Below are 27860 nucleotides of genomic sequence, written 5' to 3' on the forward strand. Positions count from 1 at the left end.
ACAGTGGGTTCTTTTGTTTAAGTTTTCAGACGCTTTATTTCAGTGCTTTTTCCCTTGGGGGCGCGGGGGTGGATGGAGGTGCAGAGAGTCATTTTATAAGGCCTCATGGCAGTAAACAAAAATCGTAAACAAGAATTCTAAAGATGGTGTATGTTAGTTAAAACTGCAAACAGGATGGGAGTTAGGAAGCAAATTTGTTTTTGCTGAGATGTAAATGACATACGATATGATATTAGTTTCAGATGTCCAGTATAATGATTCAATATTTATATACATTGAGAAGCAATCACCACAATAAGTTTGGTTAACACCTGTCACCATACATAGTTAACATTATTTTTCTTGTGATGAGAGCTTTTGAGAGGGGAGAGGGTCAGAGGGAGAAGCAGGCTCCCCGCTGAGCCGGGAGCCCGATGTGGTTCTCGATCCCAGGACTCCGGGATCACGACCTGAGCCGAAGGCAGTCTCTTTAACCAACTGAGCCACCCAGGCGCCCCGTGACGTATGTGTTTTATAACTGGGAGCTTGTATCTTTTGACTCCCTTCACCCCTTTTGCCTGCTCCGACCCCCGCCTCTGGTAACCATCAGTCTGTCCTCTGTGGGGAATAAATACTAAAACCTCCCATATGTACTCATTGGTGCTTTATGATGTTCTAATATCTAAAAAGAGTATGAGCTCTTGGAACATTTTAGGTCCTTGGTAAGTAAGCCTGTTGTTGCTCCTTAAATGCCTCGTCTGGACTCACCTTGTAGAACTGGTATTTTTGTAGAAGTTGGTTCACTTGACCACTGTTCACTTGGTTTCCAGAGTCCTTCGTCTCTTCAGCTAAGATCTGCTCACCCTTTGCACCGCTTCTAGGAGGTGGGACTATCTCCCAGGGGACACCATTGAGATCTGTTTAACAGCTGGGTGTCTGCTGGCCTTCCACTAGTGGTAGAAGCTTGTTCTAATCATCTAGGCCTCTGACCAGAGGACGACAGTTGGTGAAGTCAGGCATTGAGTGCTAGAAATGTTGAACAATTACAACAGTGCAATTATCCACTCCTCTCCCCTTCCCCCCTTTTTGGTATGTCTTAAACAGTGATGAGCATGGAAAGGAAGAATTATTCCCAATGAAAGACCTCATCTCACGGTTCCGTGCCAATATTATTACCAATGGAACAAGGGCTTTTGAAGAAGAGAAGTGGGATGGGGTTTCAATTGGTTCCTTGCGTTTCCAGGTGAGTTGGGGGAAGTTCAGTTCCTTCCTCAAGGGTTGCAAATGGAAACTGGCCTCTATTTGAGGCCAGGAGGGTGGCAGGCGGGAATCCCTCTCTGTCTTTGACTCTGCCCCGCAAATCCTCAGCGGGAGGGCTTGTGACATCTGCAGTCTGGGCCTCCCTTTGGAAGGACCAATCGCTTATTCGCTATGAGGGTGGCAGCAGTCCGTTTCCCATGGGGCAGAGAGAACGTGCCCTGTGCCAGGGCTCGCGGGCTTAGTGCGCCTCCGCCTCATCATTATGTTTAGGCTTAAACTCTGTTTCCTTAGAATGCTGTGTCTGTGAGAACTTTATCCTGTTGGAACCCATTGGACTTTCCTGGTGCTTGTGGAGGAGGACCCAGACACCTAGCGGTCCCTCAGTGCCCATGGCCACTCCACCTTCTTCCCTCACTCTGCCTTCTGGCCTCACCGGCCCTTGTAGAGGAGCTTGTCGTCAGAGGCAAATTTCTTTTGTCCATTTAACTCCCCAAGCTTCCTCTTATCCTGACAGCTGCTTCCCCTTGAAGAAAGCAAATCTCTTCTCTCTGTGACATTCGCTCCCACAGACCTCTCTCTGGCACCAGCCTTCCCGCTGCCCCCCCATCTCTGCCTCCTGACCCCTTCTTCTTCTTATTTCCTGTTGCTCTGTCCCTGCCATGTCTTTAAAACACTTGCTCTGACGTATCCTGCCTGATACCGAACAGGCATTGATCTATATTGTTTGATAAATGGAGAGGAGGGAGAAATAAATGAAGAAAAGAGGAAAGTGAAAGAACTTGAGCTAGCTTATTGTCACAGTCAGAATGAGTCCTGGCAACATTAGCACTGTGGCCCTTCTGGTACCCGGGGACATAAATACAGGAAAGAGTCTTTGAGAAACTTTTCTGAGATGCTTTGCTTTCTTTAGGTCACTGTTCTTAATAAACATTCACTAATAAAAGTGAAAATATGCCTTCCCTTTGGCCCAATACTTTCACTGGTAGAAATCTATTCCATAAAATACAGTCATACAAGCGTGCAGAGCTATGTTACAGACTTGACTTATTGGGATGCCTGGATGGTTCAGTTGGTTCAGCGTCTGTCCTCGGCCCAGGTCATGGTCCCGGGGTCCTGGGATCGAGCCCCGTGTCAGGCTCTCTGCTCAGCGGGGGTCTGCTTCTCTTTCTTCCTCTGTCCCTCTCCCCCCGCTAGTGCTCTCAAGTAAATAAAAATCTTTTTTAAAAAACTTATTATAGTGCTTTTATAAATATGAAAACTTGGAGGACATCCTACATATCCACAAAAGGGAGATTGGTTCAATAAATTATGCTATATTCATACAATGTAGTCCTGTTCAGGCACTAAAAAGTATAAACTGTAGTTAGTACTGTGCCTTTCAAAAACGAACTGCTTAAAAGACGTTTGCTGATGCCAATACTCAGGCTGAGGCTGTTGCAATGCAAAAAGATTTAGCACATCTCTTTTGGGAAAGTGATTTTTTCACTGGGGATCATCAAGTCATAAAAACTTTGATACCTGTTGCCTTTAGAATCTCATTTACAGAGATCGTCGCTAAGAAATGTTAAATGGCAAAGAGGGTTATGTGGATTAAGACCTTTATTACAAAATCATTGATAACAGCAAAGAATTAGAAACTGTTTACATGGCTTTGTAGAACAGGGAAGAACATCAGCCCCCAGGAATGCCAGGCCATTGTGAACATTGCAAAGCCCAAGGATGGCGTGGTCTCTGAGTACAGACATGGAAGGGCGTCCAATATGTATTGTGGAGTAATGCCCACAGGGAGGAAGCACAGTGGCCTCTGAGAACCCAGGGAGTGTGCTGCACAGGTGCACGGCTCATCGTGTCCTGCTGAGAGCTTCAGTCCCGAGCCACCTACAGCTTCTTAGCCCCCCTTGCCTCTGAAGACAGAGAGAGAGGCACCTGCTGAGCGCTTTCTCTCTTAATTCTTTTTTCGTTTTAAGATTTTATTTTATTTGAAAGAGAGAGCACAAGCAGGGGGAGCAGCAGAGGGAGAGGGAAAAGCAGGCTCCCCACTGAGCAAGGAACACGATGCGGGGCTTGATCCCAGGACCCTGAGATCATGACCTGAGCCACCCAGGCACCCCTCTTTTAATTCTTAAAGCTTCTGTATTGCTTGAGTTATTTTTTAAAGAGCATGTATGCTTGTAAACAATTTTTAAAAATCCCAATGAATAAGAGTACTAGAAAAAAAGCTTAAAAATGACAATGTTTTAAGAAAATTGATTTCTTTGTCTTGGTGTTTGAAAAAAGTGCCTGGAAAATATCTTTCTTTCTGCCAGCTTGAGAAACTGTTTTAAGAGAGTCTTTTCACCAAAATGACAGGATTTTTACTTGAAGTGTTATCTGTTGGATGGCAGCTGGGGCCCCTGGGTCTGGGGCCGGTGGGACATCCCTTCTGTAGGACATCTCTTCTGAGGGTCATGGCCCTGCAGACTCAGAGGGAGCCCAGCCTGGGAATCACAATGTTCTAGGCAGAGAAGGTAGAATGTTCTGTACTTGATCCTTAATGTTCTGATCTTGTGGAAGTCTTGTTCCATCTGGGGGATTCTCGTGTATAATCATGATAGCTTCCACTTTTGAGCATGACTCAGTGCCAGGTCTGGGCTTTGCATCCTAGAAATAGTATCTGGAATCCTCACTGAATCAAGCTAAGGGGCTGGATGATGAAATGAGGCTTCGAGAGGTGGTAGGTCTGCCCGGGATCGAGGCCAGTGCTGAGCAGAGCCCCGTACAGCACCCTCCAGCCGCGTCTGGAGGGCCTACACAACTTGACTTTGGTACCACAGTGAGGTTATATTTCCCCTTTAGTGGCCGCCAGCCAGAAGGACAGTGATACGAACAGGTCAAGACACATCCACATTTAGTTGTTCCTGGCTTCAGTGCATACTTTGTGTTTGCCCATGAGTGAGCAGAGGAGCTCCTGTGCCCTTTTTATATGTGCAAAAAAAGAAGCATCTTGTCACTGCTGAGAGCATACTTCCTTTTTTTGTGTTAACATTTATGGGAGATTTTCTCACTATAAAGCAATTCACGCTCATGGCAGACCAACCAGAATAGAAGTTCTACCATATGGTATGACCCCTCTTAAGATGCTGGGTATGCATATATACATATATAAGAATACACATGTAATTTTGTTTCCTGCTTATTTCAATTATAAACATAAATATTACCCCTTTTATTTAAAGCCCTTTATAGATTAATTTTAATACCTGTATGATATATACATGAAGTGTGGCCATTCTTCTCTACTGTTTGATGTTTATGATAGTCCCAGATTTCCCCCACTACAAATAATGTGAGAAAGATCCTTGTACATGAATCTGTGTTTGTACTTGTGGTTCCTCTCCTCTCCTCTCCTCTCCTCTCCTCTCCTCTCCTCTCCCCTCCCCTCCCCTCCCCTCCCCTCCCCTCCCCTCCCCTCCCCTCCCCTCCCCTCCCCTCCCCTCCCCTCCCCTCCCCTCCCCTCCCCTCCCCTCTCCTCTCCTCTCCTCTCCTCTCCTCTCCTCTCCTCTCCTCTCCTCTCCTCTCTCTCCTCTCCTTTCCAGATTTATTTAGGGGCACCTTAGTAGCTCAGTCGGTTAAGTGTCTGCATTTGGCTTGGGTCATGGTCCCAGGGTCCTGGGATCGAGCCCGACATCGGGCTCCCTGCTTGGCAGGGAAGTCTGCTTCTCCGTCTCCATCTGCCTCTCACTCTCCTTATGCTCTCTCTCGCTCTCTCTCACTCTCAAATAAATAAATAAAATCTTAAAAAATTTATTTATTTATTTGAGAGAGAGCACATGCATGAACAGGAGGAGCAGAGGGAGAGAGAGACAGTTTCAAGCAGATTCGGAGCTGAGCATGGAGCCCCACATGGGGCTTGATCTCATAACCCTGAGATCACGACCTGAGCTGAAACCAAGAGTCAGATGCTTAACTCACTGCACCACCCAGGTGCCCCAGTTGTGGTTCTTTTCTCAGGTGAAATTCCTAGTAGTGAAATTTCTGGGTCTAAGGACATGGACACAGTAAGGTTCTTACCGATAATGACTTAGTGCGGGGGCCATGGGTGTTTATTTTCTCCCAGTTTACCCTCCAATCAGTTAGTTCTTTTCTTCCTGGGAGGATCCAGGAAGAAACCCGAGATAATCATCCAAGATCCACAACCACTCTTTTTTTTCTCACGAAGCCCTGAAGCAGCAGTCTTTCAGCTGATGAGCAAATATGGATGATTCCCCAGGACTGTGTGAGGAGGTGCCACGTTCTGGCTCCTTGAAGTTAGAGTACTGAGCTCCCGTGTTAGTGGGGCTGGAGACCGCCTCTTACAACCAATCCTCCCGGACCCAGCTTCCTCCCTGCCCAGCAGGAGGGTCCGGTCACGTTCATGACAATGCTGTCTTTTCCTTTCTCACCTGCCAGGTTTCAGGGCCTTGTCACAGATGCCAGATGATTTGCATTGATCAGCAAACTGGGCAGCGAAACCAAAATGTTTTCCAAAAGCTTTCTGAGAGTCGTGAGAGAAAGGTAAGAATGATTACAAACTATGACACCTCTTGTAAGATCCTGGCTTATTATCCACACCAGAACTGTAGTTCTGAGTAATAGCACTGAGTACGTTTTAGAAGTAGGGAGACATTCTACGGCTGAGGGGCTACCATTAAGGTTCCGACTTCATCCACAGAGCCATCTTATTTTTCCTTTCCCTCCATTTCCTTACTTTTGGGGGTCTTATTATGTGTATTTTTGGTACTCTCAAATTTCAGTGAAGAGATATGGGGTAAAAATAAGAAAGGAGTAAATAAGCAAAGTAAATTTATTGTCTTGAACATTATTTTCTTCACCATGGATGTCTCATGAGAGTAAAATGTCCCCTGGTGAGTAGAGTAGCTGCATAGACAGGTTCAGTAAATTTCACTCTCAGAAGCTTGTAAGTCATCTTCTTGAGGGTTCATATGACCAGATCTTTTCGTGGATGCCAGATGATGGAAACTGAACTTCTAACAGACTGATGCTTTAGGAAGATCTATGTCCAGGCTAGTACTTTCTGTTTTTTTTTTTGTTTTGTTTTTTGCCAAGAATTCTAGGAAGCCAGGTAAGCAGTCAGGCTGCGTGGAGCATTTCTTGAACATTAACTGAAATAACGTAAATATCTAATCTCTCCCCAGTAATAAATTAGAAGGCTAACTCATGGTAAAGTGTTCTGCATTGTTTTCTGTGTCTCTCCAAAACCGGGGTTTGTTTCACAGTATGGAATTGCCACAGTCTCCCTACAGATACGGGTTGGATATGGTCTGCACGTGAGTGTTTGACCAACATGTCTGTCTGCTCCACGGAGGCAGGCCATGTCACCTGGGGGTGTGGGGACCTTGAGCCTGTACCATGCAGGGTGCCCAGGGAGGGGATGGGTGGGCACAAATACTATGGGGCATGCAAGGAAATAGTACTTCTTAGAATCACTGTAGTTCTCATGTGCACACATCTTTTTTTCTAAAATAATTTTTGGAATAATTTTAGATTTACAGATAAATTGCAAAGAGAGTACAGAGAGTTCCTGTGTACCCTTCACCCACAAGTGCACAGATCTTCAGAAATTAATTTGGCCTCAGCCCCTGGCGTGGGGCCTGGAATATGGGGGTGTCCACTGATGTTATCACAGCAGTGGCCAGGTCTGGGAGCACATCGCATGCTCCAAAGGGTTCTTATTGGCTCACTTGCATTGATAGCAAACTTTGAGTAGACTCACACAACTCTATTTTGGAACTTCCATCTTTATTCTAGAGAGCTTGGAGAACATAACCTACACCACATTAAAAAAAAAAATCACATCAAAGAAAATGCAGGATTTTGCTGTTATTTTCGCAAAATAGTTTTTACATCAGAGGACAGAGCAGAAATTGGCCTGGCTGTGGTCAGAAGCAGAGAGCAGGATGCAGGCCCTACTACCAGAAGCTCAGGGTACACAGGAAGGAGAAAAAAGAATGGGTCCAGCCATTAACAGGTGTGGGGAGACTGTCGGGAAAGGATAATATGTGTGTGTGTGTTTGTGTATTTGTTTATTTTTAAGAGAGAGAGAGCATGTGTGCGGGTGCCTGTGAAAGTGGTGGTGGTGAGGATATTGGGAGGAACAGAAGGAGAGGGAGAGAGAGAATCCCAAGCAGGGTGCACACTCAGCGTGGAGCCCTGCACAGTGCTTGATCTCACCATCATGACCTGAGCTGAGATCAAGGGTTGGACGTTTAACCGACTGAGCCACCCAGGCACCCTGAGAAAGGACATTTTATTTTATTATTATTTTTAAAGATTTTATTTGTTTATTTGACACAGAGAGGGAGAGCACAAGCAGGGGGAGTGGGAGAAGGAGGGGCAGGCTCCCCGCGGAGCAGGGAGCCCGATGGGGGGCGCTCGATCCCAGGACCCTGGGATCATGACCTGAGCTGAAGGCAGATGCTTAAGCGACTGAGCCACCCAGGCACCCTGGGAAGGGACATTTTAAATGAAAATCTTTGGTGTCTGAAAGTGGGATTCCCGTTTCCTACTACATTCTAGGATGTGTCTTTAAAGATTTGACTTGATTTTAGTTGAACATTATTATTTACAAAATTATGTCAACTGCTAAAATAATCTAGCTTGTTGCTGCTGTCTTGTTCACAGGTGAACTTTGGAGTGTACCTGATGCATATGTCTCTGGACTTATCTTCCCCACGTTTCCTGTCTGTAGGATCTCAGGTGCTCCCTGTGTTGAAAGAAAATGCAGAGCGCCATGATTTACCTGCTTCTGACTAACATCAGGATGTTACCTCCTAAAATGTTTTTTCAGCATAAACTAGAATTCCTCTTTTACAACTCTGTCTGCTTTTATTCAGATTGTCACATGGCTCAGTAGAATTCCATCTTTTGAACAAGGAGAGTTTTCTCGGAGGTAGAGGGAACTCTTGTTGGCTTCCTCTAACGCCTGGTCTCCGCGCATGCGCTGCTGAGCTCAGGGGGCCGGTTCTGAGGCCTCTGCGTTTCCATGAGGCAAATGCAGCTCAAAAGCTGTGACGTGCCCAGCAGCGTTCCCCTAGGTGTTCGGAGCAGGATAACTTTAATTCGATGAGGGTTTGTCTGTCTTTTCTTTCTTTTCTTTCTTTTCTTTCTTTTCTTTCTTTCTTTCTTTCTTTCTTTCTTTCTTTCTTTCTTTCTTTCTTTCTTTCTTTCTTTCTCTTTCTTTCTTTTTCTTTCTTTTTCTTCCTTCCTTCCTTCCTTCCTTCCTTCCTTCCTTCCTTCCTTCCTTCCTTCCTTCCTTCCTTCCTTTCTTTCTTTCTCTTTCTTTCTTTCTTTCTTTCTTTCTTTCTTTCTTTCTTTCTTTCTTTCTTTCTTTCTTTCTTTTCTTTCTTTTTCTTGATTTTTATTTATTTATTTGCAAGAGAGAGAGAATGAGCCAGGGGAGAGGCAGAGGGAGAAGCAGACTCCCTGCTGGACAGGGGGCTCCACCTCAGGATCCCGAGATCATGACCTGAGCTGAAGTTAGTTGCTTAACAGACTGAGCCACCCAGGCGGGTGGCTTTTTCTATCACTACTTTTCTTTTTTTTAATTTAAGTGTAGCTGACACATAGTGTTAGTTTCAGGTGTAAATATAGTGACTCAACACCTCTGTATGTTATGCTGTGCTCACGTGCAGCTCCCATCTGTCACAGCACAATGCTATTACAATGTCATTGACTCTATTCCCTATGCTGTACCTTTTATCCCAGTGACTTAGCTCTTTCCATAACTGGAAGTAATTCTGTGAGACCTTTAATGAGGTTCTGTGGGAATGCTGAACCTCTATTTTGCCATTTTCCCACACTGTTATTTTGTCTTTAGGAAGAATCTCTAGGTGCTGCTCTTCTTCTTTTTCCTCTTCCTCTTCCTCTTCAAGGATTTTATTTATTTATTTAAGAGAGAGAGTGCATGAGCAGAGGGGAGGGAGAGAGGGAGAAGCAGACTCCCTGCTGAGCAGGGAACTCTACAAGGGTGAGATCATGACCTGAGTGGCAGATGCTTAACTGACTGAGCCACCCAGGCACCCCCCCCCCCGCCAAGTATTTTATTCTTTTTTGGTGCTATTGTAAGTGGAATTGTTTTCCTTACTTCCTTTTCAGATAATTTATTTTTAGTGTATAGAAATGCAGCTGATTTTTATATGTGGACTTTGTATCCTGCAACTTTACTAGATTCACTTATTCTAACAGATTCTTAATGGAATCTTTAGGGTTTTCTGTACATAATTTCATGTCATCTCTAAACAGGGATTATTTTACTTCTGCCTTTCCAATTTGGGTGTCTTTTATATCTATTTATTGCCTAACTGGTCTGGCTAGGCCTTCTAGGACTGTGTTGAATAGAAGTGGCAAGAGTGGGCATTCTTGCTTTGCTCCTGAACTTGGAGGAAAATTTTTCAGTTTTTCATCATTGAGCATGATTTTAGCTGTGGGCTTTTCATACATGGCCTTTACCATGTTGAAATATGTTCCTTCTATTCCTAGTTTGTTGAGAGTTTTTATCATAAAAAGGTATTACATTTTGTTAAATGCTTTTAACACATCTATTTAGATAATCATATGATTTTTAGCCTTTATTCTGTTAATATATCACATTAACAGATTTTTGTATGTTGAACCATGCTTGCACTCGAGGGATAAATCCCATCTGGTCATGGTGCATGATCCTTTTAATGTGCTAATGGATTCATTTTGCCAGTATTTTGTTGAGGTGTTTTCCATCTATATTCATTAGGGATATTGTCCTATAGTTTTCTTGTGGTGTCTTTGTCTATCTTGGGTACGGGTAATGCTGGCATCTATAAAATGAGTTTGGAAGTGCCCCCTCTTCATTTTTTGGGAGCAGTTTGCCAAGGATCGGCTTTAATTCTTCTTTTAAATGTTTGTAGGATTTACCAGTGAAGCCATCTGGTCCTGGGCTTTTCTCTGTTGGGAAGTTTTTTGATGACTGATTAAATATCTATATTTGTTATAGGTCTGTCCAGACTTTGTATTTCTTCATGATTTACTCATTAAGGTCTATGTTTCTAGGAATTTATCCACTTCTTCATGGCTATCCATTTTGTTGGAGTGTAATTGTTCATAGCAGTCTTTTATGATCCCTTTTATTTCTGTGCCATCAGTTGTAATGGCTCTTCTTTCCTTCTGATTTTAGATGAGTTCTCTTTTTTTTCCCCTAGTCTAGCGAAGGGTTTGTCAATTTTGTTTATCCTTTTAAAAAACCCAACTCTTAGTTTTGTTGATTTTTTCTGGTGTTTCTCTATTTTCTTTTTGTTTTTGAAGATTTTATTTGAGAGGGAGAGAGAACTAGAGAGAGCATGAGCGGAGGGTGAAGGGCAGAGGGAGAGGGAGAGGCAGACTCCCTGTTGAGCAGGGAACACTACCCTGGGCTCGGGCTTGATCCTAGGACCCCAGGATCATGTCCTGAGCTGAAGGCAAATGCTTAACCACTGAGCCACTCAGGCGCCCCAGTTTCTCTAATTTCTCTTTCCTTTATTTCTGTTCTAGTTTTATTTCCTTCCTTCTGCTAACTTTGGGCTTTTTGGCTCTTTTCTAGCTTCTTGGGGGTGTAAACCTAGGAAAGCCATATTGTATGTTAAACAAATTGCTTTGCATTTGATACAAGTAAAAACATTATTAAAAAAAAAAGTACCACTCCTGATCTGTGGTGGCCACTGTGTACCTCCCCTTGCTCTGGATGGTGATCGTGAGCAAAGGAAAAGCCACAGTTCTATACTCAGTGAGCTCGGCAGTTCATATCAGAGGATCAGCAGACATGGTGCTTTGATGGAGGTCCAAGAGTCAGGAGCACATCTGGGAGTCGGGGGACTGGCCTGGCGAGGGGGCAGGGTGGAAGAGAATGCTCTGCAAACCTGGTCAGAACAGGGCCATCTCCTCTGTGACAGAAAGCCATGTCCACTCCCACTCACAAATATCTCTGGCCTCCAGGGCCTTTGGCAAGGGAAGAGGTGAAAAGACCATTTTGGAGCATGCCCCAAACTTCCAGCTGCAGCGAGAGAAGTCAAGCTCTGCAAGGTTGGCTCCAGTGAGTGTCATTTGCTCTCTAGAGTGACCCTGCCCTGACCAGAAGAAGCCGCTGGGACCAAGGGTGCGCCATCTTTTTCAGCTGTCCTTTATCCAGGGGGGGAGGCAGGAGTGGCCAAGGGGAACACAGGCTGCGGGGACCCAGTGCACACAGAGACCCACCGCTAGAACTGAATGCTAGTGGGCCCTCGAGTGTTCTGAGCAAGGGGCCTGCTGGGGAGCCTGGCAGTGGATAAAACCTTCAGCAGGCAGGCAGAGGTCTGAGTGCCTGACATCTCCGAGAAAGGCCAAGGCTCTTCTTGCTGCAGGGGGAGTTCAGGGCACAATGGGAAGCAGAAAGAAAGCTGGCAGGCACTTTGTAGCCTGTCTTTTTCCAATTCACCAGTTTTGTGCTGACAAAATTAACTTCTATGTATCTCACCTTGTAAACCCCCAAATTAAAGTCATAGCAAACCTCATTCTATATGAGCAAGCTATTGAACAGATCTAAGCCTCATCTGAAACGTGAGGAACAGCACAAAACTTACTTCAGAGAACTGAGAATTAAACGAAACATTTGTGTTTAGCACAATGCCTCAAAATAATTATGCCAAGTAAGCCACGTCTACCACCTAGTGGCAACATTTGTAATTGCAGATTTTGTTATTTAAAGAAAGCTGAAAACTAGTTCAGATTGGGTGGGCAAGTCCCAAAGGAGGGCAAACGTTAGTGCGCTTCTCTCGGCCTGGCTTCCTTACTGGGAGCTCCGAGAAACTTTTCATTATTGATGTTGGAATCCTTTAAAAGTTTGTTCCTGAATTATTTCTTGGCCATATTAATTTTTTTAAAAAAGATTTTATTTTAAAATTTATTTTGGAGAGGGAGCACACACAAGAGGGGGAGGCTTGGGGGAGGAGCATAGGAAGGGGGAAAGAATCTCAAGCAGACCCTTGCGCTGAGCATGGAGCCCTACGGGGCTCAATCCCATGACCCTGAGATCATGACCTGAGCCAAAACCAAGAGTCAGAGGCTTAACTGCTGAGCCCCCCAGGCATCTGGGTCACATGAATTTGCCACTGGCATGGTATCAACCATTCTTTTGGAGTCTCCTATTTTCTTAGGATTTTTCAAAAAAAGTATGCTTTTGAATACTTTGACTCTCCCCACTTCCCATTGCTGGACACACTGCTACTTTCTCTAAACCCTGTCAAAAAAAAAAAATAATACTAAATTCTTCTTTCTCTAGATTGTTCTCCAGGCACCTGGGATCACAGAATCCCCTGCCCAAATGACCCTGAACATATTTCCAAGGCCTGTGTGTGCTTTTTCCTTAGAGGCACCCCAAGGCCTGAGAAGAGGTTGGCTGTTTTGTCAAGTAGATCTCTGTCTCCGTCTTTGTCTACCTGCCTGCCTGTCTGGCTTTCTCCCTCTCTCAAGTTTTAATTTATAGAAACTGAGCTCGACAGCAGATCTAGGTTTTGTGTGCGTGAAGCTTGCACAACTTAAAAATCATCTTTAAGAAAAGAATGTAGGTACAAAAAGGGACGTTAACTTGCATGTGAAAGGAAAAGGCTTTGGAAGGCAGCTGTGCAAGTGAGAGGCTTAGGCTTTGTGACTTTTGCTAGCAATCCTCCTTTGCCTGGTTGGCTTGCAGCTCTCCTTTCCCTGTGCAACTGAGCACCACTCAAACTCTCAAGGGCTACATTGTTCCTGTTTTTTGCAGTTTACAGAATAAACCACCTCTTATTCACTTTCTAAAATAAACAGCCACGTGAAGACCTGTCCTGGTTTTTTTCTCTCCCACCTGTGGCTGGAACCTAATTGTGTCATCATCACTCTGAGATAGTGACTCGCCCTGGACACTGCCTGCTCCGGTTGGGACCAGGACCTGGGATTTCCTTCCCACATGGGGGTCCGAGCTCACTGTTGCCGGAAGTTTATTGCTATAGACTGAATGTTTTTGTCTCCCCCAAAATTCATGTGTTGATGCTTGCCCCACAATGTGATGGCATTAGGAAGGGAGGCCTTTTGGAGGCATGAGAGCAGGGCCCTCATGAACAGACCTAGTGCCCTTATAAAAGAGATGTCAGAGAGCTTCCTCCCCCCTTCTGCCAGGTGAGGACACAGTGAGAACTTGGCCATTATGAACCAGGGAGTAAGATCTCACCAGACACCAAATCTGCCAGGACCTTGATCTTTGACTTCGAGCCTCCAGAACTATAAGAAATAAACTTCTGTTGTTTATCTGCCACCTGGTCTGGGATATTTTGTTATAGCAGCCTGAATGGACTAAGACACATGCGTAATAATCACAAAGTTTTACTGTCATCTCCTACCGAGGGACAAGGAAATACTATGTCATGTTTATCCACAGTCTGGTAAAATAGAGGTTTTTGGTTTTTGTTTGTTTGTTTGTTGTGGCTTTTTAAAGCTAACTAGATAACTAATTCAAACTTTTTAAGCAGAAAGGATGAAGTCAGTTTATGGAGAAGGATTGGAAATTGGACACTCAGGACCCTTTTACCCCTACACAATTGCTTCCCAGGGGCTGAAGTAAATGCACAGTTTTTGCATTCTGTGTTTTACTCTGAATATTTGGCGTACTTCAAAATGGTCTTTGTAATGTTAAATGGATGTGTAGTTGCATTTATGTATTATAAGTAATTAAAATATACCCCTATTGAAAGATATGTTTCCAGTTTTTAATTTTATAAGCAAGACTGCAATATACTCTGCTTTTAAACATGGCCATTTATGTATTTTCTTATTTATTTATTTTTTGCTTCTGCTAAATTATTCTCTAGGAACCTGAGTGGGATTCCAGGACAATAGCTATGAAGATATTGCTGGGTATAGTCATAACATTTTCTGGTAAAAATGTACCAATTTATAACTGTAGTGTTTCAATAGCAGGCTGGCCCACTTTTGCAGCTTCCCGAGTCTTAGGCTCCCAGGTGTATCAGATGAAAAATATACTCCATTTCTTCTTTGGTGTAGCCCCTTGTGCTTATGGCAACTTGTTAGTTCCAAGGAGGCAGCAGGAATCGTTTGAGAAAATGAGCCAGAGGGGCTTCAGGGTTTAGAGAAAGTAGCAGTGTGTCCAGAAATGGGAAGTGGGGAGAGTAAGGGACACTCTGCAGAGTGAAAAAATGACACCACCCTTTCCTCAACTCACCCCAGAAAGTGAGGTGAGGAGGCAGAAAGATGCAGGTCCATTTGCAACATATATAGGGCCTTGGGCGAAGTTCGAATGGGGGTCCGTAGGCCATATGTCTAAATATTTAATTCATAAGTCAGACAAAATGTTAAGTAAAATATGTTCTACCAGCTCTAACAAATACACCTTTATAACAACTGAGAAGGACAGATGTGAATTTAGTATTCTTCTTCTTCTTATTTATTTATTTATTTTTTGACAGGGAGAGAGGGAACACAAACAAGGGGAGTGGGAGAGGGAGAAGCAGACTCCTGCTGAGCAGGGAGCCCAATGCGGGGCTCGATCCCAGGACCCTGGGATCATGACCTGAGCCAAAATCAAGAGATAGATGCCTAACCAACTAAGCCACCCAGGTGCCCCGGAATTTAGTATTCTGACTCCTTGGCACTCTGCACAGGAATAGGAGGATGTGAGGAGAGCTGGCCCAGCCCCTGGTTGCCAGCCATAGCCTATACTCTTTTTCTTCTCAGCCACGAACCCCAGATGTGTGGACACCTGATCCCGTGCAGCTAAACTCTGCCTATGCTCCACTCTAAACAGCCACACTCCTTAACCTCTTCTCAGGCCTTTGGGCGCCTTGAAGGAAAAAGCACACACAGGCCTTGGAAATATGTTCAGGGTCATTTGGGCAGGGGATTCTGAGAACAATCTAGAGAAAGAAGAGCCGGGTGGGCATGGACTCTTGGTGCTATGGGCTTCTTGCCCTTTAGGGAGGGGTAGGCAGAGTGAGGCCCTCTAAAGCATGGAGCCTAAGGCAGGGGCCCCTCTTGCTCTGGGCTAAGGGAAGTACTGGTAAGAACTTTTCTGGTTACAGTTAACTACCCCAGAGGAGGCCCAAAGATACTCAAGGAAAAAGCCATTTGCCTACCAGCTTTGTCTATAGTGAAGCCCACCAGGCAAAGTGTCTTTTCTATACCTAGTTTTTAATATGAATGAGCAACTGAGGATCACAAGAATTTGAGCACGATCTCTGTTATAAAAGAAAAAGACTGAAAGTAAGAAGAGAGAAAAAAAAAAAACCTCAAAGAACATATGAACAGTGCAATGACATTAAAACTTTAAAGAAAATGTAATGAATAGTATCAGGGAAATCCTGGAGATAAGAATAAGATACTTGTAAAAAGGAAAATTAGAGAACAAGAAAGATTTCCTGAAAATTAAAAACATGAATGCTGTAATTAAAAGTTCAGTGAAAGAGAAGGAACATATAGTTGAGGAAATCACTCAAAATGTGGAATAAAATAATCAGAGATTAACAGGGTGCAACATAATCAGAGATTAACAGGGTGGAAAAGTTGAGAAAATTAGAGGATCCATTTGGTGGTCCAACATCCAAATAATAGGAGTTCCAGACAGAGCAAACAGAGAAAACTGTGGAGAAAAAGTGATCAAAAACATGAAACAAGAACATTCTTACAAAACAAAAAACAGCATTTCTAGGTGGAAAATACCAAGGGAATGTCAATATAATGAACTCATACCGGGGTGCCTCATTATGAAATTTCAGTGTATTGGAAATAGTGAGAAGGTTCCAAATCTCCCAGAGAGAAGGAAAAGAAAAGGTTACGTATACTAAATTGATCATTTTCTCAATGACAACAATGAAGCAATGCCTCAAAATTCTGAGTGAAAATCATTTTCAATCTAGAATTATATATCATGTGTGTCAGATTGTTGCAAAGTTAACCACAACACTTTCTTATATGTTGGTGTTCATAAGTGACACAGCATAAACTCCAAGTATAAGGCTCAAGAGACCCTGTGGCTTTTTCTCTTGAACTCTTAGAATGCTATGCTATCACGGCCAGTGGGAAGAAGCCAGGTCTACTTTACTGGATGAGAAGCTACATGGAAGAGAGAAGAACCATCTCGTCTGAAGTCCCCTAGACCAACCAGCTGATGGCCAGCACATATTATCAGATTCAGACAGAGGCTCTTTTAGTCCAACCAGCCCCAGTCAAGCTTCCAGATGAGTGCAACTGCGTGAGTGACGCCAGCTGAGCCCAGCCCAAATTGCGATTGAGAACAAATAAAATAGTTATTGTTTTAAGCTACTAGTTTTTGGGGGTGGTTTGTTATGAAACAAAGACTAAATAAAAGAGAAATCGGTACCAAGGAGTGAAGTGCTATCATAATGAAACCCCAAAAATGTGTGGTATTGGTTTTGGGAACTGGGCCGGGGCAGTGGCTGGAAAGGTGAGGAGGAAACTGCTATTTGAATAGGCATGCAGATGAGGCATGGGTAGCTCCTCAGATACCACGTCTCTGATCCAGAGACCTGTGACCTAAAAGGACAAGTTTTCTGTCCCTTAAACACTTAATCGACAACAGTGAGACAGGGACAGAATAGCCACTCTCATTCAAAAAGAAACACACACAGCTGTCACAGACCCATGGCAATTCTGAACTCCAGACAGGGGCATGCTGCCAGTTCCTCTTGCTCTAGGGAGTAGGGCCCAGTTCTGCTCCCTGAGATAGTTCCCAAGTTCGCTGTACTCCAAGGTTCTTAGCTCCACCTTCTGGTAGATCCTTACTTTCCCAAACAAAACAAAAACCCAACAAACAAAACACAATAGCCCCATGTTTAGAGCTGAATAGTTTTCTTAGCCTGTTTCTTACCCACTGCAGGTTGAAGTTCCACAGAGCTTTCTTTTTGTTTTGAATAATTTATTGCCCTTTTAGTCCAGATTTGCTGTGATTTCATCAACATGGCTATCTTAAACACTTTGTGGATTTTCTATGAATCTTATTAGGGTTTACTCTGTGTTCCAAACGCTATATCCATAATTCTTTCTCATTTGGGTCTATCAGGCTGCTATGGAATAACACCCTTAGGATTCTTAGAAGCCCCCTTGCTTAAATGAGAGTATCTACTAGGCACTGCCTTAAATCTCTCTGAGATCTTAACCAAGGGTCTTACAGCCACATTTTAAAATTGATCTTTACCAAAGTCAGTTACTAGGTGGGTACCCTGGGGGTGAGAGATTATTTTATTTTACAACCCAGCAAGTCTTAGGCCCTCTCTATTTTCTCTAAATTCTGCTTGCAAACAGAATATCTTATAACATACAGTTAGAAGCACCTAACAGACACTTTTGACATGATGTCTAGAGCTCTCCTTAGCTAAGACTCCTAGTTCATTAGATACATTTTTTATCTCCCAAATTACTGTAGGCAGTTGGGTAAATGTTCTGCCAATTGTTTTACTGCTACATAACATTGCTAACCATATTCCCAGTCTTCAGTAGTAGTTTTCTTACGACTTTTCTGAGGCTAGACCTGGCTTCTTCACGTGGTAGTCTCAGGTCAACATTCCAAGAGGGTGAGAGCAGAAGCGGTAAATTGGTGCCTCATTTTAGAAGTCACACAAGCCACTTACAACATATTATATTTGTCAAAGCAAGTCACAAAGCCATCCCCATTCAAGGAGTGGGGGAAATAGTCCCACCTTTTATGGAAGAAGTGGAAAAGTCCGATTGCAAAATGGTAGGAATAAAAGGAGGAGGAAGAATTTACTGTGGCCATTCTTGCCAGCAAAACGATGACACTGAGACAAGGGTGAGGCTAGAGAATGAAGATACTTTCAGACATAAAAGTGTTCAAAAACTTATCCTTTCAGGAAACCACTAGGGTATGTATTGACAAAAATGAGAATATAAGTCAAGAAAGAATAAGACAAGTGAGAGAAGCCAAGGAACTCTCCAGGAAGATAGGGCTGAGAGAGCCACATTCCAAATGAGAGCAAGAGCATCAAGGACACCCAGAGGAATATCTCTGAAAAGGATATCTTAAGAGAAAACACAGCACTGAGAAATTATTTGGCCGTATGGAAAGAGGCATTTGCAGGGCTGTTACAGGATATGAGAAGACCTAACCAGCTGTTCAAGAAAAAAAATAAGCAAGTGAAAAAAAATTGAAGCAAATATTAGCTTCAGAAAGACAAAAAGTTGTACAAGAAAGGTCATGTAAACATGTGCACTACTTGGCACAAAAGTAAACAATATTAACATAATCTTACATTTTAAAAAATCACGGAATAGGAATTTAATTAAAATTGTGATAAAACTATATTGGGAAGATGAAGAAAGGGAAATAGTCTGCAATGAAGCAAAAATCCTCATTTAGCACAAAAGAAAGCCAATGTATTATCTAAAATTCATAGTTCAAAGTATATCAGTGTATTTACATTGTTTAGAAATGGGTGCCTCTAAAACAAAAAAGAAATGGTTGCCTCTGAGAAGTGGGGTGGGATGGGAATGGGGGTTGTAAAATAGGAGCGGATTTTTTCTGTTATAACTTATTACTCTTGACCTTTTAAATTAAAAGAAAGCATTATATTACTATAAAAGAATGATTTCAAAAAATAAGTTGAGAAAAAACACGGACTATTAATCAAGAGAAAAATATTATTGCTAAAAGCAGTCTCAAGGGAATGGTTGGGGCAAAAATCCTTAAAAGAATTAAGGGTAACTTATAAAATTAAAAATTTTAAAGGTTTTACTTTAGTGCCAGTTGCTATTTGAAGTTTCAAGACTAAAACTGAGTAAGGTGAATTCCGATCCTGGAAATCTTATAGTTTAGTAGTGCATAGGTAAAATACAGGTAAGCATGTATGAAAAGTGCTAGAATCGGGACATGTAGAAAGTAGTCTAAGACCACAGAGGAAGGAGAGACAATCTTCTTTTGGGGTGGAGCTGGAGATGCCTTTCTACAAGAGTTGACCTTAGAAATGAGTGGTGAAGGATAAGTGGGTTCAGCTGGCCAACTCGATAGGGTAGAGTGTTCTAGGTCGAGAAGCTCATCATGCAAAATCCCAGCATGTTTGGGAAAAGGTAATAAATTCAGTGTGCCTTGAAACGGTACCAAGCAGGGAATAACCAGAGATGAGCCCAGTGTGGTAGACTGGGGAAGATTTTAGAGGTTTTTGTGAGTCATGGTAAGGGGGTTGGCATGTAAGGATTTTACTCTAAGGTATGACACCTTAAATGCACATCTTAGGATGATCACTGGTTCTGGGGAAGCCAGTAGAAGATCAAATTCGGGATTCCCACCTGAGGAAGGGAGACCCGCTAGAAGACTAGCAAAGGCAATGAGAGCTGGACAGGAGGAAAGAGTTGAGAAATATTTTAGAGACTGATTCAGTGACAGGTCATAGTGACCAATTGCAAGATAGAGGAGTCAAAGATGACTCTGAGGTTCACTCATTCATCAGACATCTATTGTGTGTCTTTTCTGTGCTAGGCTCTCTGCCAGGCCCTGGCAGGGGTCGGGGGGGGTCATACAGTTGAATACAGTATGGTCATTGCCTTAGAGGAGCTTTTTGTTTAGTGGGAACATAGGAATAAATTAACATTAACTGTAACTGTGATGCCCTATTCTCAAGAGAGGAACAGAGTCCAGAGGGACTCAGGAAGAAGCTGCCAAGGAGGAAGAAGGAGAAGAGCCCAGAGTTGGTAGAACTATGGAAGCTGGGAGAAGAGAGTTTGGGAAAGGAGTGGTCCATGGTGACAGATGCTACCAAGAAAGTGGGCAGCTGGGCTGAGATGTCCCCTGGATGAGGCAGTTAGGAGGGCAATGATGATTTCAGAACAGCAGGAGGTGCCCATCAGGTGTCACAGGACATGGAACAAAGAGCTGGTGAGGATGCCGAGGAAGGAATATAGTTCTCTCTTTCAGAGGCTGGTCAGGAAGTGAAGGAGAGTTAAGCCAGTGAGAGGCAGGCTTCGTAAAGTTACAGTTTTAAAGAAGGAAACCACTTGGGTGTTTTGTTTTGTTTTGTTTTGTTTTGTTTTTCCTTATCAGGACCAGCTACCTAATTTGTAGAGCCCAGTGCACAGTGAAAAGTTGGGGCCGTTTGCTAAATTATTAAGACTTGTAAGACAGCAACAGCAGAGCACAAAGCCAGTGTGGGGCTCTTCTAAGTACAAGGCTCTGTGTGACTGCACTGGTCACATGCCAGGAACTCAACCCCGATTCTCAGGGGAAGGAGCCCAGGGAGGAAGGAAGAAGAGGGCTGCTTCAGTAACAGAGCCTGGCCCCAGAGCAATTGGGAAGGGAGGGACTCAGGGTCCGGATGGAGGTAGAGCCTTGAGCAGGAGAAAAACAAGGCTTTGATCATCTCCTGAGATGCAGGAGAGGGAGGATGTGGATGGAAGATGGAGAGGGGGGGTGCTGGGAGGGGAGGACTTCGTCCTGGAGACATGAGTTTCCGTACTGAATAATCTATAGGCAGAAGGGGTAAATGGGTCACCGAGAGTGGCCCCGCTGTCAGCAGGCATGGGCAGATGAGGCAGGGGCAGAAGCCAGCCCAGGACTGACAGATAGGTGAGGTCCAGGGAGTGGGTGGCAAGAAGGCCCGAGAGGGTGTGCTGGGATTCATGTTGGGACAGTGATGAGAAATGGGGTGACCAGAAAGACTGGTGGGCTCCCTCAGTGAGGAGGGAGTTGGGGATGACAGTGCGAGGGTAGGAAGCCCCTGGCAAGGGAGTAGAATTTGGGGGTTTAGTATTCTGGCCATGAGTTGATGGTGAAGTTGGTGTAGGGCCTGCCCAGAGAACTCATTCAAAGAGCAAGTAAGGAGCGAAAGTAAGGAGAGCTAGGAGTTCTTCCGGAATGAGCAGAAGTGTCATGGATCATTGTCATTTTAAGACCAGGCGTTAAGTGCTGCATGTGTGACAGGGAGAGTCTATGGATAGAGGGAAGGCTAAAGGTGCTGGTGAATGGGGCGCCTGGCTGGCGCGTTCCACGGAGCATGCGACCCCTGATCTCGGGGTTGTAAATTCCAGCCCCATATTGGGTGTACAGATTACTTAAAAAAACAAAACAAAACAAAACAGGTGCCAATGAAGGGGCTAAGTATGGGACAAGGGTTTCTTTCCTCTTGAAACCAGAAGGAAGGGAGAAAGACATCACAGAGCCGCCTTGTAAACAGACTCTATTGTCAAGAGCGATTGCTTATTAGCCCGGGTACTGATATGAGGTATGAGGAACCCCCAACTCGGCCACCGCCTGGGAAAGGAGAGAACTGTCGAATTCTTATTAGAAACGGAGGGGGTCGCCCGCGAGCAGCGAGGAGAGCGGTGGGAGGCGGACAGGAGTCCCGGTGCTCCGGCGTGCAGGCTGCAACGCTTCCCTTCCACGTCCCTCGGTCGCGAGCGGGTCTCCAAGTCTCCGCCGCCCCTCCGCAATTCGGTGACCTCGTCCGCAGCGGTCCGCGGCGCCACAAGGTCCAGTTAGGGCTTTCGGGGGACCGAATTGGCCAAGAGGAGGCAGTGATACAGAGGGTCAACTAGCACCCACCAGGTGGCCCCGGTGTCACGCCCGGCACTGGGGTCCTGGGGCAGAGCCTCGCAGTGCTCCAGTCGTCTCTCCTAGCGCCCCCTGGGATTGTCTGCTAGGAGCTGCGTGGGTTCTCCGGCTCACCCTCCTTTTCCTAAGGTTCCTTCTCCCCAAGGGAAACCTCCCGGTCACCCCTGCCTGGGCTCCCGGTGGCTGCCACCACCCCGCTTGCCGCCGGGGGCCGGCTCCCTCTCCTGCAGGCGCCCAGCTGGGGTTTTTCAAATCCAGGCAGCAGGAGCCCGCCGCCGCCGCCTTCATCTGGAAGGGGTTAAGCGCTTTCCCCGAGGGGGTAAGATAGGATGGCTATTCCCTCCAGTTCCCGGAGCTCGGAGGGGTACAGCTCCTTACGCCGAGGGGCGCACGTGTAGCGGGCAGCCCAAGCGGCGCGGGTGCTGCCGGAGTCAGCCCGCCGGGGATGCCCGCCCCGCCGCCGTTGGCAGCAGGCTTGGCGCAGGGCTGCGGAGGCCTCGCGAGCCGTTCTCCCTTTCCCTTTCCCCGCGGCAGGTCCCGCTGGTCTGGGCATTGCGGCCGAGCGCTAGGGGCCGGAGGAGGGGAGGAGCCGGAGAAGGAGGGGACAGAGGGGCCCGTCGGCCCCGCCCCCGCCCCGCCCCCCGCGGCCGGAGCCCGGGCTGCAGCCGGGCGCGCCGGAGCCTGGGAGCCCGCGAGCCAGCGAGCGGCGGCCGCGGCCTCCCCTGCTCGCGGTGTGACCCCGGCGTCCCGGCCCGCGACCCCGCGGATCCCGGCGCCCGCGCTCCCAGGGGCAGGGATGCATCATGGCCACGCTGGCTTGCCGGGTGCAGTTCTTGGACGACACGGACCCTTTCAACAGCACCAACTTCCCCGAGCCCAGCCGGCCGCCGCTGTTCACGTTTCGCGAGGACCTCGCTCTCGGCACCCAGCTGGCCGGGGTCCACCGGCTGCTGCGGGCGCCGCACAAGGTACGGCCGACCGGTCCGGGCTGGGTTCCCTGGACGCAGCCCCTACTGCGGGGCGCGTGGGGGGTGAGGGCGCCGCGGGCAGGCTGGGGTAGGCGCGGCCCCCCGGGACAGGCGCCCAAGGGCAGGCCTCCCCCCTCCCCGTTAGGCAGAGGGGCCCCGGGCATCCGCCGGCTGGCGCGGGATCTCCCCGGCGTGAGAGGACAGCCCCGCGCTCCGGCCCAGAGCGGGCGGGGACGAGCAGGTGCCGCGCCGGCCGCAGGCGGGATGGAGAAGGTTCCCCGGCGCCGTGCCGTTAGCTCGGCTGGGTGGGCGGGGTGGAGCTCGGATGCCGGGGGTCGGCCCTGGTACCTGGGCCGACGCTGAGCGGGGCGCGGAAAGAACCCGGGCCCCGGGGACTCAGGTCTAAACCTTTGAGGCCTCTGGGGCCGCTGCGGGCGGCCGCGCGACCCTCGCGACAAAGCATGCTTCCCCGGGGACACCTCCTCCTCCTTCCCCGCGGGGCATCGCCGGGGACGCCGACAGCGCACTGAGATAGCGCTCCGAGTAGTCCCTTTTTCTCGGGAGAAGCAGGTGGCCTTGGGAACCTTGGAGGAGCAGTCGCTGTGGGAGGAGGGGCGGGGGCGCGGAGGGGCGGCGCTCGCACAAAGCCTGAGCCTCGCAGCCCGAAATGAGTGTCCCCTGGGAAGAATGGCTTCTCAGTCCACCCGACAGAGGCTTTTTTTCTTCTTTTCTTATTCTTCTTTTTTAACCCTTTGCAGGAGGACAGGCATCTTGCAAAGTGTGTGTTTGTTGCAAAGAGCTGGGCATTGAAAGCTAACCATTTAGTTACCCAGGAGAGCCCTTCCTCCTACTTAAACAGATTGCACCTTGAATAATTACTTCCCAGCACATTTTTTGCTTAGGGTTCATATCAAAGCTTGGAGATGATTTATTCTTTGAAGAGCAACATTGATAAATATTTGGAAGAGATAACCCCTGATACCAAAAAGAACAAAATTGATTTTTCAAAATTCTTTAGATTTCTGTATGATGTTCACCTGCCTTGGAAGAGAGGGAGGTTGTATGTGGAAACTGGTGAACTTTGGCAGTGCTGTTTTTCTCCCTCTATTCATAGTGTATCCATGCTTTCCCTCCCTACTTAATTAGTAACCTGTTTTCAGGAATGAGGAATGGGGCAGTTCTATCTCATTCTCTCCACGTTGGTGCAGAATGGATAAGAGTCACTGTTTGGGGGAATCTCTCTGGTCATAAGAGCAGGTTGAATTGGGAGATGGAGGGACAGAATGATGTATTGTGAATTCAGTTTATCAGAATCACTTTTGTAAATTATTTGGGTATTCTTAATCAGTAGATTGAGTTAAAAGTTTCGAAGGGCTTTTTTGGCATCATGATATTCCATTCATTATGATCTCTGATTACAGTGATCTTTTGTTGAAACCACAGAAGGCTCATAATTGTGGCCCTATGACCTTGAAGTGGTTTTCTTGGATTTCAAACCCTATATACATAGGTTGACCTTTCAAGCTGGAAGCTGAAGTACATTTTTATGTTTCCCTGGAATAGCCCCGTAGTCTTGATCCAGTGTCCCTGGGCTGTTCTGGCAGGAGGAAATCCTGATGCTCCAGCGTTGGCTTCCTGCATCACCACCCCCTCCCGCCTCCAGAAGCCGCAGCACTGAAATTGCACTGGCTCACAGAACTTTCTGAGGTGTCCTCTGGTTCTTTGTAGAATAAGCAGAATCAGAAGGTATCCCATAGAACCCCTTGACTCCCTGTCTTGGCAGCCAGTCAGCCTTAGTCTCAGCATCTTTTGCCCAAAGACCCCTGCAGTATATTCAGATGTTTGGCATTGTTTTTCACATCTAGAGCTGAGTGATTGGCTGATTCTGTTAGCCAGGGTTCTGTAAAACAGAACTTAGGGCATTTGTGTGCCTAGGTGCACATTCATGTTTTAAAATGCCTGTTAGTTTCCAGCAGGGAATCTTAAAATCGGATGATTCCCCCTGTGATGGAAAGAGCGAACGAGTTTTGATCACTTGGCATATCACACCACCAGGGATGTGAGTGCACAGTCTCACTGAGTACTGCATACCTCTGTGAAGTGGATGCTTTTAGGATTCCTATTTTGCAGGTGAGGAAACTGAGGCCAAGAGCACTGAACGCACCTAGTTTCTCTGCTAGGAGTAGAGAGCTGAGATTCAAGCCAGGCTGTGTGTCTTGAGCTCCCAGGGCCCCTCTGCTCCCTGGACCAGCTGTGTGGCTGTGGGCAGAAGCAGCACCTCCTGGGGGGTTCCGTCCCATTAACTTGGGGAGCTTACCAAATCGCCCTTGTGTGCCAGGTACTTTTTGGCTTGGGGCAGGTGAATGTTACAAGCATGAGTGAGAGCCTTGAGGCAGAATTCTGGGTCTGGTAGAGTTCACCTGAGAGGTGGGAACAGATAGTTACCAACCCTGCTGTGAATTAGGGGATAGTGAGGGAGGGGGCAGGCTGTCACTCCAGGCCCCTGCCTTGAGTAAGGCTCCCCATACCACAGGGAACGCTTCTCCCAGGTTGAGCCTGGCCTTGGCAAGATGGGGAGTTTCTTGTGGGAGGGCGACCTGTGTGATGGAGAGGACGGAGAAGCGTGACCGTGGAACATGCAGACACCCTCGGTGTACCCAGCCGTCCAGCACATGCAACTCCCTGCGGGAGTAAACTTTTGTTGCTTGAAACAGATCACACAGACAGAAAGGTGTGCAGGACGTAAATGAGCAGCTGGGGGCATGGTCACCATGTGAACACACCTGTGTAACCGGCATCTACAAGGCCCTGCGGAGGGTTCTCATTTGTACAGCCCCCCTACTAGGATTTTCCTGTGTTGGGAACCTGTGAATTGGATAATCTCTCAGGCCCTTCCCAGCCCAGACTGGAGTCTGTGCATCTTTTCTTTTCTTTCTTTTAAAGATTTTATTTATTTTTTTGGGAGAGTGAGTGAAAGAGAGAGCACAAGAGGCAAGAGATGGGGAGTAGCAGAGGGAGGGAGAGGGAGAAGCAGGCTCCCTGCTGAGCAGGAGTCCCATGTGGGGCTCCAACCCAGGACCCTGGGATCATGACCTGAACTGAAGGCAGACGCTTAACCAACAGGCACCCCGTGTGCATCTTTTCTTAATGACATATTAATTTAGATCATGTCTGCTGACTCCTTTAGAAGTTAGTTGTTCATTTAACTAGTATCATCTTGGACAAAAACGATATATTATGCTTATTATGTTTTATCTTTGTTTTTTTTTCTCTCAAGCTGCTGGTAGTTCTAGTGAAGATAATTAAATTAATGATGAGTTTGATTACAAAAAGGTCAAAACAGACGCTGTATTCTCACTGGGGAGATGTTCATTTTGGTGGTTATGTGTTCTATCTGGCCTGTGTATGTAAGGCCTTTTGTTCTCAAATGTTGCATAAATAGGTGTTTGTTTCTGGTTTAGTGTTTTAAAGAATTATAATGATAGGACTTCTAATTTAGAAAAATCTATACAGTAGAATTAGTAAATCATAAGGCTTTCAAAATTTACATGTGTTTAGATTGATTGATACAAAAGGCTAAGGATTTTTGTTTCCTTTTGATAGACAAAAGTGGAATTGGAGAATATTTTTACAAAAAAGTGATAACTAGCCTACCTGTTAAAATGGCAATGAAGACAGTAATTTAGTTCAGGAGATATTTCGGTGCTTTTGTGGACTAGACAGAATGGAGTGATAATAGTGACTGTGTTCTAAGTACTTGCTTAGTGCTCCTTGAGACAAGGAGCATCCTAGACGTGCATCATCTCACCAAGTCCATGAATCAGGTACTGGTGGACTCTTGTGTCATAGCAGAAGAGACCCAGAGCAGACGAAATTCCCCTGGTCACATGAGTGGGGAGTTCCAGAGGTGGCATTTGACACCAGGTCTGAGCTCTTAATGACTCCACTTTTATGTCTTGGATGTCTTCCTTCCAGGCAGCCCGTCCATTTGCCAGAGTTCTTTCCCAACATGCTTTGGTGATTCCTGTGCACAAATACAGTCGAAGCGGCTTGGATTAGAGGTCATTTAGGTCAGGCTCTCAGTAGGTGGGGGCTCTGACTGTCTCCCCTGTTGCAGATAAATTCCTTGAGGGAAAAGACCTGGCTGTTCAGTTCTCCCATGTTTCTCTTGCAGCTGACTAGTGCTAAGATGGAGTGTGCCCTAAGTTGATTGATCGGTGTTAGTTATAGAACACAAATCCACTGGTATTATTGCTGTAATGAATTTCTACCTTAATCCTCTTAAGGGACACATCTGTTTGCTACATTAAGATTTTTAAAAGATGAGATCACGGGTAAAGTTGGCAAGTGTGTTGTGTCACAGAGCATCTTAGGACAAAACTGTTTAAGAATGTTGTATGAACTGCTAAGAGCATCTCTGTGCAAGCCGGGTTGAATCTGACTCTACCATAATTAGCTCAGTTGGTTGGAGCCGGGCTATTGACATCAGGATCATGGGATTGAACTCGTTATGGGTCAGTTGGCTTTGCTTCATGCATGGCCACAGCCAGCATCGGTAACCCAGCCAGACGTCCCGCAGGTGCTGTCGTGGCTCCCTGCAAGGGTCTGGGTTGGAAGGGACTGGCAGAAGTCTTTGGGTGGGAAAGGAGACATATAATGGGAGCGCGCCGGGCACCACATGGTAGGCCTCCATGCATAACTTCATTCATCCTCATAACAGCTGTAGCAGGTGGACAATAGTATCCCCAGGTAACAGATGGGGAAACTGAGGCATGGGGAGGCTAAGCAGGTTATCTAAGGCCACACTGCTTTTAAGTGAAGGACCTGAGATTTAAGGTCAAGTATTTTTTTTTTTTTTTTACTCCAAAGCCTGTAGCCAACTGTGTCCCATTATTAGAAAGCCAGCAGAGCACATGCTCTCCGGGCAGGGGGAAGCGCAGGTGGGGGAGGGGGGCCGACTGCACTGCCTTCACACGCGGCTGCCTGTCACAGGGCTGTGACTTAAATGGTTGTGCTCTGTGAGTCCTTCCAGCCTGGAAGCTCTGGGAGTCTGTGCCTTTTGTCCTCGGAGC

The 27860-nt window shown here is 46.2% G+C and overlaps 2 protein-coding genes across 6 annotated transcripts in view; both read left to right on the forward strand.

Annotated features, from left to right (window-relative positions):
* The window catches only part of MOCOS (molybdenum cofactor sulfurase), a 57984-nt gene extending 41460 nt beyond the window's left edge, over positions 1-16524 (forward strand). Inside the window, exons 13-15 of one of the 2 annotated variants that reach the window (XM_027577116.1) lie at positions 1084-1222; positions 5668-5772; positions 16299-16524. In XM_027577116.1, coding sequence (XP_027432917.1) covers positions 1084-1222; positions 5668-5772; positions 16299-16352 — 298 coding nt within the window. In that variant the 3' untranslated portion in view covers positions 16353-16524. Of the gene's footprint in view, positions 1-1083; positions 1223-5667; positions 5773-7899; positions 8453-16298 lie in introns of those variants that run through there. The other variant, XM_027577115.2, reaches the window with a different exon arrangement.
* Positions 16525-22623: 6099 nt separating this feature from the next.
* FHOD3 (formin homology 2 domain containing 3) overlaps positions 22624-27860 on the forward strand; it is a 450944-nt gene continuing 445707 nt past the window's right edge. For all 4 annotated transcript variants that reach the window (XM_027576518.2, XM_027576519.2, XM_027576520.2 and 1 more), the window contains exon 1: positions 22624-22788. In XM_027576518.2, the coding sequence (XP_027432319.1) occupies positions 22624-22788 (165 nt within the window). The remainder of the gene's footprint in view (positions 22789-27860) is intronic.

This window comes from Zalophus californianus, chromosome 14, assembly GCF_009762305.2.
Source record: "Zalophus californianus isolate mZalCal1 chromosome 14, mZalCal1.pri.v2, whole genome shotgun sequence".
Classification (NCBI taxonomy): Eukaryota; Metazoa; Chordata; class Mammalia; order Carnivora; family Otariidae; genus Zalophus; species Zalophus californianus.